The following is a 16,277-nucleotide window of genomic DNA, read 5'->3' as shown; positions in this document are numbered from 1 at the left end:
AATTGGAGCCGCTATCGATCATACCTTGTTTTCGTTGTACCATGGGTATGACTTATACCTTTGTCTATATATAATTATGCTCAGACCAGTTAATTATTTTATTCTCAGACTACCTCTACACTCCATAGCTCAGACCTGCTTAAGGCAGACCCTGTTTCAGTATTGATTAACACCAGATTAACACGTCGAGGGTAGTACCTAGTACCCTATCAACAAGCCGGATAGACCTAGTAGCTTAGGCCTTAAAATTAATTAAAAAAAAGAAGAGGAACACGTGTTATTATACCTAACCCTTATTTATATTTATGAAATTTGAAATTTAATTTTTTAATGGAAAAATTATAAAGCTTGCTATGTTAAAGAATGCCGAGTCTGTTGCTATAATCGAATGAATTTCATTTAATAAAAATCATTTGAATAATTTTATATGCAAGTTTGATAGCGTAAGTACTTTTAATTCATTTTTTATGTGCCTATACAGTTGAATAAACTAAACATACCTTTTTAGAATCATACAAAAAATGGGTACATCTTTGGCAGAACAGTTGCAAAAATTAGCTGTCCCTCAGACAAACCTCCTAGTCGATAGTAAAAAGAAGGCCTCTCTATTGTTTGAACCTAAAGAAGCAGCTACTCTTCGAAAAGATACTATATATAATATTGGATTGGAAGGATTAGAAGATCTTATTTCGAAAAGTCTAGTTTTTGAAGAATTTAAAGAGACACTCTTTCATGTTACATCGAAAAACTTTGAAAGGTCCATTACCAATAAAGATGGTAACAGTAAGGTTGATAATGCAATTAGAAAGTTTCTATTGATGGTATCGCCATACTTTATGTTGAGTTCCTCACATAAAGCATTGGAATGGTTGATTCATAGATATATGATTCATGAATACAATAGAGAGGATATATTGATATTAATATTGCCATATCATGAAACTAATATTTTTGTAAGAATGGTTCAACTTTTAAAGTTTAAGGATCATAACGACAGTTTTTATTTCCTGAAACAACTTCAAAAGCCTGGAGTACATTTGACAAAGCAGAATTTATTAAACCATGCAGCATCAAATAATGGATTTTTAAAATTTGTTACGAAAATGATTAATAATTTAATAGATGTTCACCCAAATCCACATACTTTAACTATCGCTTTCAACTTTTATTGTTCAGTTTTTAGTGGTGTAATTGAGTATTCAACTGAAATATCAGAGGATCAAATATCACAAATCTTACCTCTTATTTTAAAAGGGTTGAGTTCTTCTATACCTGACTTTTCAGCTGCTACATATATTATAGTTGCTCGATTATTATCAAAAACAAGTTTGAAGGATAAGGTATTGGATAAGTTTATGAAAAAAATAACTGAAATTGATAATACTAACTTCAAAGTTGAAATTATCTTAGTTATATTAGTGATTTATCAGTCTCAAGCAGACTATAAAAATCTGCCATTGGATGTTATAGAAAATATTACTAGAATAGAATGGTTTTCTCAATGTTTACAATATTTAAACTCAAATGGAAACTACATATATCCTTTTCTGAAAGTTGCAATTAGAAAAATTAGTGAAGCTGGTCTTCAGGATGCAAATAAATCGGCAAGAGATTTAATGGTAAACATTCTGGATGAAATAAAAATGGATGATTTTTTTGTGAAAATATTTTTATGGTGAGTATAATTTGTAATGATGTAGTGAAAATAGAGAGTGATGAAAATTTGAGTGCTAATTTTGTTGGCAGACCAAAGATCACAATAAAAAAAGTATTTTGATGAAGTAAATTTTACACAATAACAGATGTGAATTATTATATTAAATTCAAAGTGGAATATAATAACTACGTTGAGTTATGATATAAAATACAGGGTATTCTTTTTTACATAACAGAAAAAATCTAGTTTTGGGTCACGCTGTATAAACTAAGCAATTTAGCCTATTTGTGCTTTAAATGCGTAAAAAAAATAATATAAAACTGGTTCTATTTCAATAAGTTTGAAGTGTATTTAGTGAATGAAATATTAAGTGTTTGTTAAAAGAAAATTACAGTTTTTGTAAAAATATAGGGTGTCCCAGTGTTTCGTGGACATAGAACTACTACGTATTTTTGGAGTAAAAATAAGTAATAATTTCCATTGAACACAAGTTACCTCTATACAAAAGTACTTTGTCGGTCCGCTAGAGGGCAGCAAACTTTAAAAAAATAAACACATTTTTTAAGATATTTAAGACCCGTTATTCCAATTTCAATAAGATTTTGGGTGACTATGTTTTGCTAAGTGCTTTAACATTTGACTTTCACAAAAATAAAGAAAAAGTACGGGTAGGGTGAAAACTACCCCCACCCCTACATAAATTTTAGTGTAAATATTTTCCAATTCCACCGACGACAGATTTTCTTTTTGTAAAAGGCCCCTCTAGTGTTTACTACATTTTTTGCCTCTTGTAAAAAAACGCCATATCGCATAGTTTTTGAGAAAACAAATTTTTGGAAAATAATTTTTCCAAAGCAAATGTACAAAATATACAGGGAGTTCCAATATTCCGTGGACATAGAACAACTACGTATTTTCTGAATTAAAATAAGTCAATTGCAGATAATTTACCTTTATACAAAAGTGCTTCGTTTGTTTGTTAGAGGGTTCAGTAATAAAAAAATGAACATATTAATTAATTTTAAATTTATTATTTTTTTAAGCTTTTTATGGAGCTTATTGTTAAATACAGAGGGTGCAATGATTTGAATCAACTTGATTTAAATTGTGATTTAAATCAACGGATTTTTTATTTTAATCGTGGATTTAAATCGAAATAATCGACTTGTAAACTTATCAAAACTTATATATATATCCTATATTAAATATACCCTATATTATTTAATGAATAGATTAAATAAGTACAAAGTTGTTGTAAAAAAAGCTGTTGTAACGTTTAAATACTTTAACAGATCGAAAAATAATTGTAAAAGATATAACATATAACACATATCCCTAATATATGATGTATATACTAATATATGATGTATATTCATCTATTATAATGTTGGACCGATTTTTGAAGTTATTTCGTGTGAATCCATTACATCAAGATTACACCTCTAAATGAAAGAGATTTATTTTGAAATGGGCTCTTTCACTATATTTTGGAATTAGCATAATTGAATAAAGCAATTAATTCTAGAATTTTCTGCTATCTCACTTTCGAAAAATTTGAAGTCGTTCTTAAGAAAATAAATAAAACAAAAAAGCCCAGAATAAAAATCCGCACTTTATTTTTAATACGTCACACCTGGCATGTTGAAAAGCGGCAACACGGCCACGGCCGGGCCACCATGGTGACCCACCACCACCTCCACAAAAGGCCATTCAACCTTTTCCAATATGGCGGAGATAGAAGTGCTTTATTTGGCGCCATTTATCTTAAAACCTGTTTTATCTCCAAATAGACATTTTTCACACAAATGTCGGGTTAGATTACGTAATATTTCACTAATTTTTTAATATACGGGGAGTCTAAAGTAGGATTTATAAACTCACAGTTGGATTTGGCTTTGGCTTTGGCGCCGCCGCCCAATTCTTAAAACTATATTACCATAAGAGCATTTATAAACACGGTTGGCTTTGGCTTTGGCGCCCGGTTGCCGTCGGACTTGAATTATGTTTAACTTTTTACCGTTCGAAGCGGTTCGCCGTCCGTAGCATCACGTAGCAATGACGTTACAGCCAATAGAATAGTAAAGAGCGATCACGTGTTGCTTTGTTTACATCTAGTTTTGAAGTATGCTAATTCCAAATTTATGGTCACTCTCAATAACCCTAATAGGGTAATTTCATCAAGACCATTACTTTCCAAATCCATAATTAAAAATCTCGAACAAAAAACCAAAACTTTAAACACTTTCGTCTCTAAAAACGCACTATAGACTCTGCTACTCTCAAGTAAAAAGTAAACAAAAATGTAAGGTTAGATCTGCCCAAAACGGCCAAAGCCAACTGTCAACCGTCGAGTTTATAAATGCGATTTTGCGGCGCTACGAACAGTCGACGGCAAATCCAACGTCAACGCCAAATCCAAAGCCGACTGTAGAGTTTATAAATCGACCTTAAAGTTCTCCATATAAGTATGGAATTTTTTGTATTATTACTTTTATGAAAATATCAGTTAGTTACTTTTTATAAAAAGGTCTGCTTTCTCAGAAAATAGGTAGTGTTAAAATATTCAAATTTGAGGTAGCATATATAGGGTGAAAAAGAAATAACCAGAAATATATATGACAGAAAATAGCAATATGAACTAAATATTCAATTGCAAACACTTACTACCATAGTTTAGAATTTATTCTGAACGTTTGAAAAATATATACTATTATGGACAGTATAGGAAGTTACTTGTCTTAGTAAAAGCCTTGGTAAATGCTCTTGGAATTATAAACTACACTGGCTTGGGTCAAAAAATATCGAATATATTTTCTGTGTTTTACAAATTATTTTACAAATGGTAATAAATTTAAACTATAATAGGTGAGGATAAATAAAAAATATAATATGTGTTTCAAGATTTTATATAGAAAAAAAAACTAAATACCTTTTTGGGGGTTCGTAAGTAAAACTTACGCTTAGCTTAGTTTTCTTTACTCTTTCTCTTTACATAGGGCATTGTCTTTGTGGTAAAGACGTCATTCCTTTTTTTGCATAGTTCTTCAATAAAATATTGGATATTCTGAACAAGATGGATTTAATAATAAATTCTGACGTATGTGAGGGGCAGTTGTGACCTAAAAAAAGACTTACATCCAGGCCATTTATATTTTCAAATGTCAATGTTGTCAATATCTTTCTGTGATTTTTTTGATGTAAAAAGCTTGATTATTCTTCCAATATTTTACTTAAGTAAGTGTAAGCAGTAGTCATAACTACATCCTGACTAGGGTAACAGAGGCTTTGGGGCCTTGGGCCTTTTTGAGGCATATTTAATGCACTTCTTACCCGAGAACTACTAGTAGGAGTGAAATTATCTCTTTTAATAGCTGTCAACCATTTTTTACGAAGCTCGTCATTTTTGGGGAATATAAAAGCAGACACCTTGGGACCCCCTCTATAATTCCCGTAACAATTTGGAACAAAGCATGTAAAAGGCCTACTACAATAAAATGTTAATACATACCCTTTAATACCCATCTTTTGATTATTGTAAGTAACCATTATAAAGTACTATGCAGACTGGCGACGAAGGCTTTTTACTCATTTAGGTGTAATATCTTGATAAATACTTACTAGTTCTTACCTTAAAATAATTAATAATAGAGGAGTACGACAAGCAAATAATAGAGGAGTACGACAAAAGTTTGAAGTTCCCTATGTGGAATGTCTGGTTTGGATTTTTATTACACTGTTATTTTATCACAATTTTCTGATCACACCATGCACTGAACACTAAGAACTAAACAAACGTGTTGCAGAAGCACAACAAACTAGAGATAATTAATTATTTCTGGTATGCAATCGGAACGAGAAACCACTACCGGCTTTTCACGTTAAAGGTAAACAATTTAATAATGCGCTGCCTCCGCCACCATATTTGCCTTGCCCATATCATGTTGATTGGCCTTGAGTTGAGGTGGTGCTGGTCAAATCAAATCGCAATGTTGCCAGTTGTTGACTGGAGCACGGTTCTGCAATGTGATTGGACGTATTTTTCATACGTCATCAATTGGCACTTTAAAATTATTTCAAATTACAGCAATTTTGAGGATCTATAATAAAGTATTCAATGTCATGGAACTATTTTTTTAGATAAATATACTGAAAATAGTCTTCTATTTCAGATTTTGTCCTTGAATTGGGTATTTTATTTTTTGTGAAAGAGCCCATGTGAAGTGGCAGAAATCCGGTATTTGAATACATTTCATTAGCAACTCTAGTACAGAATTGTTTCTTCTGATGTCAGGTTATATTTTTATTCCCGAGGACTAATCAATGACAAAAGATAAACTAGAGTCAATGGGCGCGTTCAGGGAACACAGCTGCTGACATTCAGCGTAGAATTTCGCTGACCAGCAGCTTACGATATTCCCTAAGCGGCACAAAGCAGCAGAAAGAACAAGAAACAGTAGCTGTCTCATGCGCTCTCTGTCTAGTATAAAAATTTGAGAGAAATATAAATAAATCTTCTTCGTCAAATCGGTCTATAATCGATCTTTAGTCTTTAATTACTGGCTGATCATTTAATAATTGAAAATATATTATTTGACAATACAGTATTAAACATTAAATTTCTAAAAAATAACAGTTTATAAAAATAATTTTACCTATACACCTAAACAAAACAACTTAAAATAACAGGAACTGGCCAAGTTCGACCAAGTCACCTTTTGCGCATTTTTTTTTCGATGGCATGGTACAAATAAAATTACTGAAGGTGTAAATACCCTACAATAAAAAAAAAACGACGTCAGGGGTGATGTGGAGGTGAAGATTGCTGTTACTTTATATGTAAACTTATATAGGGAATATTATCGATCGTTATTTATAAGCCAACTAGGCGCATTTTTTTCGATCAGATGGTATTATAATTACAATCAAAAGTTATTTATGCTGATTTAGATTTTTCAGAAAGTAGTATTTTTTCTTAATTTCATTGTATATAGAAAATTCGACATGAGATGGAAATGAACTTGAATTTTCTTTTTTTTTTCGCTTTGTAACTTTTTTGCCAACAAATATCTCCTATTTTTTAAAGATTCGATTAACTACGATTGACTACAAACTTCAACAAACCATAAAAAGTAAACAATAAACTGAGAAAATTAAAGTTATTTGTTATTTTACATTAGTTGACCACAGATAAGGAAATAGATTAAGGCTGACTTGTCTCAGCCTAAATATTTACTGCTGAGAATTTTGCACAGCGGCTGACTGTTGCTGTTCGTCAGAATAGACCGTTTAGGGAAATCGTTTCTCAGCCACTCAGCCGCTGACCGTCCCTGAACGCGCCCAATGCTGTTTTATACCTTTTTGAAACAGTTGAATGTTGATCAAGATAACTTCCGCCTTCCCTAATTTATCTTCTAGTTCATTCCAAATTTCTACCGACAGTTTGTTCTGCAATAAGTACTTTGCACTTTGAACATTAGATGGTACTAATTTTATTCTCGACTTAAGACAGTCATGACTATTTCCAAAAAAAATCCCTTTGATCTAAGCGGCCGATTTTTTTTTGGGGAAAATAGAGGTATCGGCAAAGTTTACAGAATAAAATATATCGGTAACCGATGTGGAAAAACGACACGCGCCGTAGAAATGTTAATATTGTCAATATCGGGCAGAGTTACAAAGATTTAGCCATTTAGGATAGGGCTTTAAATAGAATATTGATTAAAATAAAAAAAATCGGATTAAAATCAAAAAAATCTGATTAAAATAAAAAAATCATGATTTTTTTGCACCCTGGTTAAATATAATTTGAGATACTAACATAAAATTCCATATTTTCGCCAACTAGATTATTTCAGCATAATAGATTTTATGCGCCTTTATAGCTTGATGTGACAAAAAAACATTTTTTTGGAAATCAGCTTCGGAATTTTTTTTTTCTCAAAATGTATGCGCAGTGGAGTTTTTTACAAGAGATAAAAAATATAGTAAATACTAGAATGGACCATTTTACGAAAAAAGAATCGGTCGTCGGTTGAGTTGGAAAATATGTATACTAAAGTTTATGTAGGAGTGGGGGTAGCTTTTACCCTTCCCGTACTTTTTCTGGATTTTTGTAAAAGTCAAATATTAAAGCACTTAGCAAAACATAGACACCCAAAATTTTATCCAAATAGCAATAACGGTTCTTAAAATATCTGAAAAAAGGATTTATAAGTTTGATGCCCTCTAACGGACAAACGAAGCACTTTTATATAGAGGTAAATTGTGTCCAATGAACTTATTTTGATTTCAAAAATATGTAGTAGTTCTATATGTCGACGGAATATTGGGACACCCTATATACAGAGTTGTCCGAACTGTATTCCGGAAACTTCCTCAGCATATTCTGCAGATAAAAATAAGTAAAAAAGTTCGTATACATGTATGTCCTAAAACGCTTACTTTCGGAGATACAGGGTGTAGAAGTTTCATTTTTATTTCGATTTTATCCTAATAATTTATGAAGTAACGTCAATATTTGGATGGAAATTGGTGTATGGAAGTTTTTTGACATGCAGAATTTGATTTTTGTGTCGATATGACTCCTATTTGTAGGGGGCGCCACCTACATATTTTTTAACTGGTTTGAAGAGTAATCACTTTTCGTCTGTACCTGTATAAAACTACTGAGTAAAAAAATATACATTCACGACTTTTTTTTACGTAAAAAAGGTCTCTTATAGTAAAAAAATAGTCTAAATATATTGAGAATGGTTGCTCGTAGAGATTTTTAAGAAGGGACATTGTTTACGTAAAAACTCTCGAAAATGTAGATTTTTTCACTCAGTAGTTTTATACAGGTATGGACGAAAAGTTACTATACTTCAAAACAGTTAAATCACATGTAGGTGACGTCTCCTGCAAATAGGAGTCATATTGACATGAAAATCAAATTTGTCATGTAAAACTCCCAAACTCCCCGAAATTTTCATCCAAATATGGACGTTACTTCAGAAATTATTTGGAAAAAATCGAAATAAAAATGAAACTTACCTACACCCTGTATCTCCAAAACAGAGTATGTCCTAAAATGTATGTCCATTTTAGGACATACATTTATACAAACTTTTTTACTTATTTTTATCTTCAGAATATGCTGCCGAAGTTTCCGGAATACAGTTCGGACCACCCTGTATATGAATTACCCTTATGTCTATAAAGTTATTTTAAAAATATGTACTACTTTTGTCTGCTTATTTTTAAAAAATGCTAAAATCTGAATGAGTTAAAATCTGAAGTAAAAAACCTGATTTGGTTTTTTTGAAACACTAGTTTACCCTGTACATTTCTCATTTTTGTTTTAGTGAGTTTCTGGGTGTTCTAAATCCTGATCAGAAATACGGTACCGAAGTCGACCAATGGTTGCATGAAATTATTCATAAACTGGACAAGCAGTATCCAACTTCCTTTGATGCAGCAGTTAGTGAGATTTTTAAAAGTGGATCTCCTAATTATAACAAAAACCACTCAACCTGTCTAAAGAACATTTTACAAAATGCTATGATGTTCGAAGGAAAATTCGAAATTTTAAATAAACTCTATCATCCTAGTTTGGAATTAAGACAAGAATCGTTGTCATTTCTGACAAATCATTTCTCAAATTTCAGACAAAGTGAACAAGATTTTATTAAACATTCTCTGTATGATAAATTAAATGATGAAAATCCAAAAGTTGTTAAGGAGACGTTAATGTTATTGCAGCAGACTGAAGTTGTACATAAAGATTTTTATGATAATGTGCTGCTTTATGTGATTAACAGTAAACAATTCTTGTCGGATAAATGGAAAAATGTATTTGTATTAGCAATTAATTTATTAACAAAAACCAGAACATTTGATTGGAAATTATTTCTTTCTATCTCGCCAGTTTTAATTTTACCTCCAGGAAACAATTTTAAGGAACTAAAACAAATTTTCAAGTCTAAGTTTTTTTCTAACTATATTTTATTTAATGAGTTTTGCAGTAACTTAAAATACATTAACAATAGCACTGAAATGTATAATCAATTTATCGCCTGTTTTGAAAATAATGATAACTCTGAAATAGTTGAATCATTATTGCAGAGTATCGACTTGCAGTTAGAAAATTCTATAAATCATTATTACAGCATCATATTTCTTTTATCTAAGTTGGTACCAAACTCATGTACTATTAAAACCGCGTTTTCAGTGTTACAGATTTTTGAACGTTTTTATACAAAATATGATGAAGAGAGAAATAAGGGCGCGGAACGTTTAAAAGAATATAGTAAAATTAAGCTTTTGGATAAATTTCCCCTTGAGGATTTTGTAAAATGCACAGAAAATATAGTTAAAAAAGTGACCTTAAATAAAGATAGTATAATACATATTGATTTTTCTGAAGATACTGAACTAGCTAAATTTATAAAATTATTGTTTACTCAAATTTTTAAAGATACATTTCCTTCTAAAATTCGTAGTGACACTATTAACTATATTTTCTCAGAACCTTATGAAATAACAAATCTTTTGTTAAACGTGGCATCTTCAAAAGTGGTATCAGATAGTTATATTCTGAAAATATTGGACTTTATTCGACATGCCTTGAACAACGCGCAATTAAATGTCTTTGACATTAATACTTTAGCGTATCTATTGACTTTACTTGTTCATTCAAAGGCTGAAATTAGGAAATCTACGTTAACGCTAATTAAACTTTTAATAAACAAACAGAAATGTTTGAAGGACGCTCAGAAATTCGGATATCTTTGTGAGGGTTTAATATCACATTTTGATGAGATTTTTGTTGATCCTGAGCAGGTGTCATTAATAGCATATAATTTATTAGTAACAGGGTACGAGGCAAAGAAAATTAGCGACGAAGTGAAATTATGTTTAAGCGATTTAGTTCATTTTGCATGCGATTTAAAATCGCCTGTTTATGCCAAAGCAGGTGTCCTGATAATTTTGTCTCATATAAATACCTTTGAAATAACAGAAAAACTCTGTGAAAGTGGATTTACACTATTTATGAAAACCGCTGTTATACAAGACCATTACGCCGTGGTTTCTGAGACAATTATCAATAGGCTTGATCCCCTTATTGCATCTAAAATAAATTTGGAAACTAGTATTTATAAATTTATTAATTTTGCCTTAAGGCATGACAAGAAGGTAATTATTGCTGATCAAGAAACCTGCTTACCTGTTATTCTTTTAAATCAACTAACTAGAGAAGTTTATTCCCGATTACCAAATGACGTCTTGGAAAAGTTACTAGATACTATATGTGAAATATTGACTTACAATCAGCATCCAGAAGTCCATTCCCTATCTAATCGTCTATTTAAACACCTAGATTTGGACGCAAAAATGATTGTTAGTATACTTCAAAATATGAAAGATGTAGAATCATCAAAACTTGTTTCAACCAAAAAGAGAAGAAGGGTAAATGTGGTACCTACAGTTGATATACTAGATACATTAGAGTGGAAAAAGGGAGTGTGTATGTTGGAATTAATTCAAGATAAAAAGAAAATTCGTAATTCCCAATGTCTAACACCTTTATTGTTCAGTATTCTGAAGAAGTGTCTGGATTTTGAGGAACAAAGCGCTGTTGAATATCCGAAACAGTTAATATTATCTTTAATTTTGTTAGTTTGTTCTAAGAGCGAGAATGAAAACCTCCCAGAAAATGTTTTTAACATAGAACTTGTTATTCAATGTATAAGAGCATCTCAAAATCCTCAAACTCATCACCACGCCTTACTGGTTTTAGTTGAGGCTGCTCAAATAGTTCCAACCGATGTATTGCATCATATAATGAGTATATTTACTTTTATGGGATCGTCCCTGCTTCGTTACGATGACGCTTATAGTTTTCAAATTATAATAAAGATTATTGACGCCATTATTCCTATTTTGCTTACGAAGAAGGATACCGCTTCGATTGCAAACGTTTTACAAGTTTTTGTAGATGCATTATCTGATGTACCAGAACACAGAAGACTACCAGTTTATAAACAACTTTTGACCAAAGTTAATGAACTGGAGAACCTTTATATTTTCTTGCTGTTGGTTTTTGAAAAAGAAATAATGTCTGGAAGTCAAGAGAAACAGAAAAATAATAAAGGTGAGTTGTTTCCATTACTTATTACTACTGTAAGTCCTCTGTTCAACAAAATTCTAAGTAACACATAGTGATTTTAAGTAGCGATGGGAACTATCGAATGAATTAGACTATCGAATGGTTACTGAATGAATGATTTCAACTATTGAATGGTTTTATTCGTATAAAATAATTCATTCATTTGTATACTAAAGCATATGTGACAACCTCGCCGTGCGACTAAATGGTTATCGTTGCGCCACGAGCCACGACTATATCGAATGCTTTTGATAAATGAAATTTAGTATTCGTTTGATATTTGTGTGCATCAGTGCATTATTAGTTCTTCCAAATTTTTATAACTTCGCCTTGTAAATACTATGCTATTTTTGCGTTTATTAAAATATTTAAAATACTAAAATAGTAGTTTTTTTTAATTGACGATTGTGTGCGAAGTGGTCAAAATTTTTCCGAAAATTTGTGTGATTTTCCGTAGCCCGATCTTTCAATTATTTAATTTTATATGGTATATTATGGTTAGGTTAGATTGCATTTTTTTAATGGGAAATTTTGAGAAGTAGCAATTTTTAAGAGAGATGAGATGAACTTACAATTAATTTTAAAAATATATATTTGTATTTTAGATGTTTTAATAATATGAATTAGTTGAACTTAATAATCATATTTAAGTAATGTGGTTAAGTAAATGGTTATCGAACTCAAATTTTGGGGTCAGAAAATTAAATTGAAAGTTTTACACGTGCCATTTAAAAAAAAAGTTAACAATGTTTGTATTTTGTTTATGCTAATTCTCTTACTTGTAGTTTTTTGCGAAAAAATATTTCATTTGTTTTTTAAAGTAAATGCCAGTAAAAATAAATATTATTTTTAAATAGTAATATAAAGTAATAAAAAGTAATATAAATAATTTTGATTTCTAATTTTTTATTTATATTTTCCTTCCATTACACTGCATGGTATAACAAATTATTACTGTTATTATTATTTATTAAACCAGTTTTTGCTTAAAAACATTAAAAACCATTTTCCTACATCCAAAATAAAAAGTATTATTGCAGTGTAACAACAGAATATTAATAAAAAAATGCAAAACATACTATCCCTAACTAACTAATGCTAAAGAATAATATTCTTTGCTAATACTAACTAATACGAATATATGGCAACAGCGCCCTTCATAATGTAATTTCTGTGTAAATACTAGCACCTTAATAAAAAAAATAATGTGTCCTTATCTTTATTTGACTCCGCAAAAAATCAAAGATGCCGGCTTCTTTCATAGCATTGCATTGGAGAGTGGTCTTTCATAGCATTGCATTGGAGAGTTCTTTCATAGCATTGCTACGTCGCCGGACGACAACTAAAATCCAGTTTATATTTTATTAAAATCGATCCTGACGAATAAATGAATGAATTTTATAAATGAATGGTTTTTGCTGCCGAATTACTAGAATACAATATTTCAAGGCAGATGACGCATCTATTCGATAATTTTTATTCGAATAGTTTTCGACGAATGTTTTCTTACTAGCTATCGAATTATTCGAATGAATTGCAACTATCGAATGTTTCGATAGTATTCATTCGATAGTTCCCACTACTAATTTTAAGTATATGTTAAAAATGGCGGCGCAGTCGGTCTCAACGCACCTTAACAGTGATCACTCTGTAAGTTTAATTCAAAAGTCATTTATATATTTTTTTCTGCCATTTTTTATGACGTCTGTCGAAATTGTCTATTCTCTTGCTTAACTGATTATCATCTATATGTATAATAAGTCAGAGAATAGATAATAAGAGGATATGTTTAAATTAATATTTTCCTTCAAAATATTGGCAAATATGCTTGTAAGTTGTCGGGCTGTAAAACTAATTAAGGAAATCGTTATAATTTTTATCCTCAAATTATTGTTCTAATTAATCACTTAAATCAAGTTATATTTTGTATAATAGAAAAAAGTATATTTTCTAAATAATCATAAATTTGTTCATAAGTGGAATATTTCATTAAAACTTCTTTTATTGTTTTAGATCAACAAACCACCCTGGATATAGCATTGCATCTTTGTTTAGAATTCTCGCCAGAAGTTATCCTTAATGTGTGTCTTCAGCTGATTAACTATTTAAAATCGCTTCCAGATGAAAAAGATGACAAGATTGACTTGAAAGTGATTGGTCCTATATCTAATATTAGGAATTACACACCAAAACAATTTCGTCACTTTAAATATGTCCTAATTAATTTTATAAAAAATATTTTAACGGACATACTGCTTATTAATAAGATAGTTGTATTATCACAAAACGAGAGTGTCAGTTTAGAGAAGCTTTATAAGGACTTAATAGTAAGTATTTTAACTTATATTCAGCGTATACAAAAAGTTACAGAAAAGGCGGCAAATACACCACAAGCGCAATATTGGAAAATCATGTTACATCATAGCTATGATATCTTAGATAGCATAAATGCCTTACTTACACCTCACATGTTTTTGCTGGTTATTAAGGGACTTACTCTTTATAACATTTATACCGTTAAGAGGAGGGCTTTAGAATTACTAAATGCAAAATTACAGCATAACTTTCAATACTTTGACGAATGTGATAGAAGTGAAATATATATCTTAATTCCACCTATTATATCAATAATAGAAACACTCAATTCTGAAGAAGTAGAAAGTGATCAAGAAGTTTTAATTCAAACTGCTTTACTGTCTTTAAAACTTATAGTGAAGGCATTTGCTTCAGATGATCCAGAAAAATTCGTACAGATTTTAGAATTTATTAGTAATTTATTAAATTCTGGTAAACCGCAGAATAATGTTTTGGCATCAGTAATATTATGTCTGGCAGAACTCTGCGCTATTTTAAGGGTGCACGCTATATCGTGTCTTCCGGATGTTATGCCAGCATTTCTAAAAATTTTGAAGAAACAGAAACATCAAGACACATCTAGTTTACTTTTAATCAGTGTCGTAACTGCAGTTAACAAGTTATTAGACAGTTTATCACTTTTCCTAAGTCCATATCTTAAAAAAATTATATTTGAGATGTCTATTTTAATCAGTAAGTGGAGCTGCTCAAACAAAGACCAAAAGGCAACACCTCTCGTTAATAAATTGAATTTAGTTGCTAAAAAATTGGGTAGTTTAATACCAGCTAGAGTCCTAATACCGTCTATTGAAGATAGTTACAATACTTGCATAACAAAGAAATATTTCAAGGCAATCGGGTCACTAATGGATATCTTGTCAGAATGTATCAAACATTTAACTCCAGCAGATCTAAATTCAAGTACGCAGGACCTTACCAACTTTTTCTTGCACGCTTTAAAATTCCGATCGGAAAAAAGTCAGTCAATAGAAGATGCCAATAATGTTGAAACTCATATCGTCAAAGCATTAACTGTGTTTATTTTAAAATTATCTGAGAGCTCCTTTAAACCTTTTTACTATAAAATATATGACTGGGCCATTAGAGGTGACGAGAAAAGTGAAAGGCTCATCACTTTTTATAATTTATCTATGAATATTGCGCAGTCGTTGAAAGGGCTTTTCGTTTTGTTTGCCAGTCATTTTTTAAATAATGCAGCACAAATTGTCTCTGATATCAATAAACTAAAGGGTGATAACACCTATTTCAAAGATGAAGCAAAGGACATTATGCTATTAGAATATGTACTAAAAACACTTCAAACTGTATTTAGGTATGCTAACCAGAAGTTTATAAATCGGGACCGTTTTGACATACTGATGCAACCGCTTGTAGATCAATTAGAGAACGATATAGGTGGAATTGAGATATTAAATCAAAGGAATGAGACATTATTAACACCAACAATCGTACACCTTTTCGTCGCAGTTTCGGATGATGTCTGCTGGAAACAGATAAATTACCAAATTCTTTTGAAAATGCGCAGTGCTACGCCCGGTATAAGACTGATTGCTCTCCATTGTCTGAAGGAGGTGGTTACAAAATTAGGACAGGATTTCTTACCTCTTCTACCAGAAACCATACCATTTTTAGCTGAACTCCTTGAAGATGAAGAAGAAACAGTAGAAAAAGCTTGCCAAAAAGCTATTCGTGAAATAGAAGTTGTCTTGGGAGAACCTTTGCAAAAATATTTTTAAAAGTTTATGATGTTATTTGCGTAAATTCGGACATATAATAATATTACGAGCTCTTTTTATTTAAAAAAAAACTATTTGCTACCATATAAAAACATCCTTTTTTGAAGATACCCATATTATCCTTAGCTAGATAATATTTTGTATTACTGTATGTGTTTTACAGGTATTTTAAAATTGACCTTTAGGTTATGATAATAATTGTGGATTTAAATATATGAACTATAAAGTAACAATAACGTTATTTTTTATAAATATTAAATGTGTAGAGTCACAAAATTTTAACAAACCTAGAATGTAAAATTGAGGTATGTAATTGTTGAAGATTCATTAATATATTTTTAAGTTTATAATATGAACAATT

The 16,277-nt window shown here is 30.7% G+C and overlaps 1 protein-coding gene across 1 annotated transcript; it reads left to right on the top strand.

Annotated features, from left to right (window-relative positions):
- Positions 1–277: 277 nt before the first annotated feature.
- On the top strand, positions 278–16,149 carry LOC115882994 (HEAT repeat-containing protein 1). The gene is made up of 4 exons (XM_030901268.1): positions 278–443; positions 509–1,675; positions 9,001–11,789; positions 13,818–16,149. Exons 2-4 carry the CDS (start codon positions 522–524, stop codon positions 15,914–15,916), a joined length of 6,042 nt encoding a protein of 2,013 aa, XP_030757128.1. The 5' UTR covers positions 278–443; positions 509–521; the 3' UTR covers positions 15,917–16,149.
- The last annotated feature ends 128 nt before the right edge of the window (positions 16,150–16,277 follow it).

This window comes from Sitophilus oryzae, unplaced genomic scaffold, assembly GCF_002938485.1.
Source record: "Sitophilus oryzae breed Bouriz unplaced genomic scaffold, Soryzae_2.0 scaffold_1801_pilon_pilon, whole genome shotgun sequence".
In the NCBI taxonomy this organism is placed as follows: Eukaryota; Metazoa; Arthropoda; class Insecta; order Coleoptera; family Curculionidae; genus Sitophilus; species Sitophilus oryzae.
The sequence above is the reverse complement of the archived record's forward strand: the minus strand, read 5'-3'. Positions and strand labels throughout refer to the sequence as shown.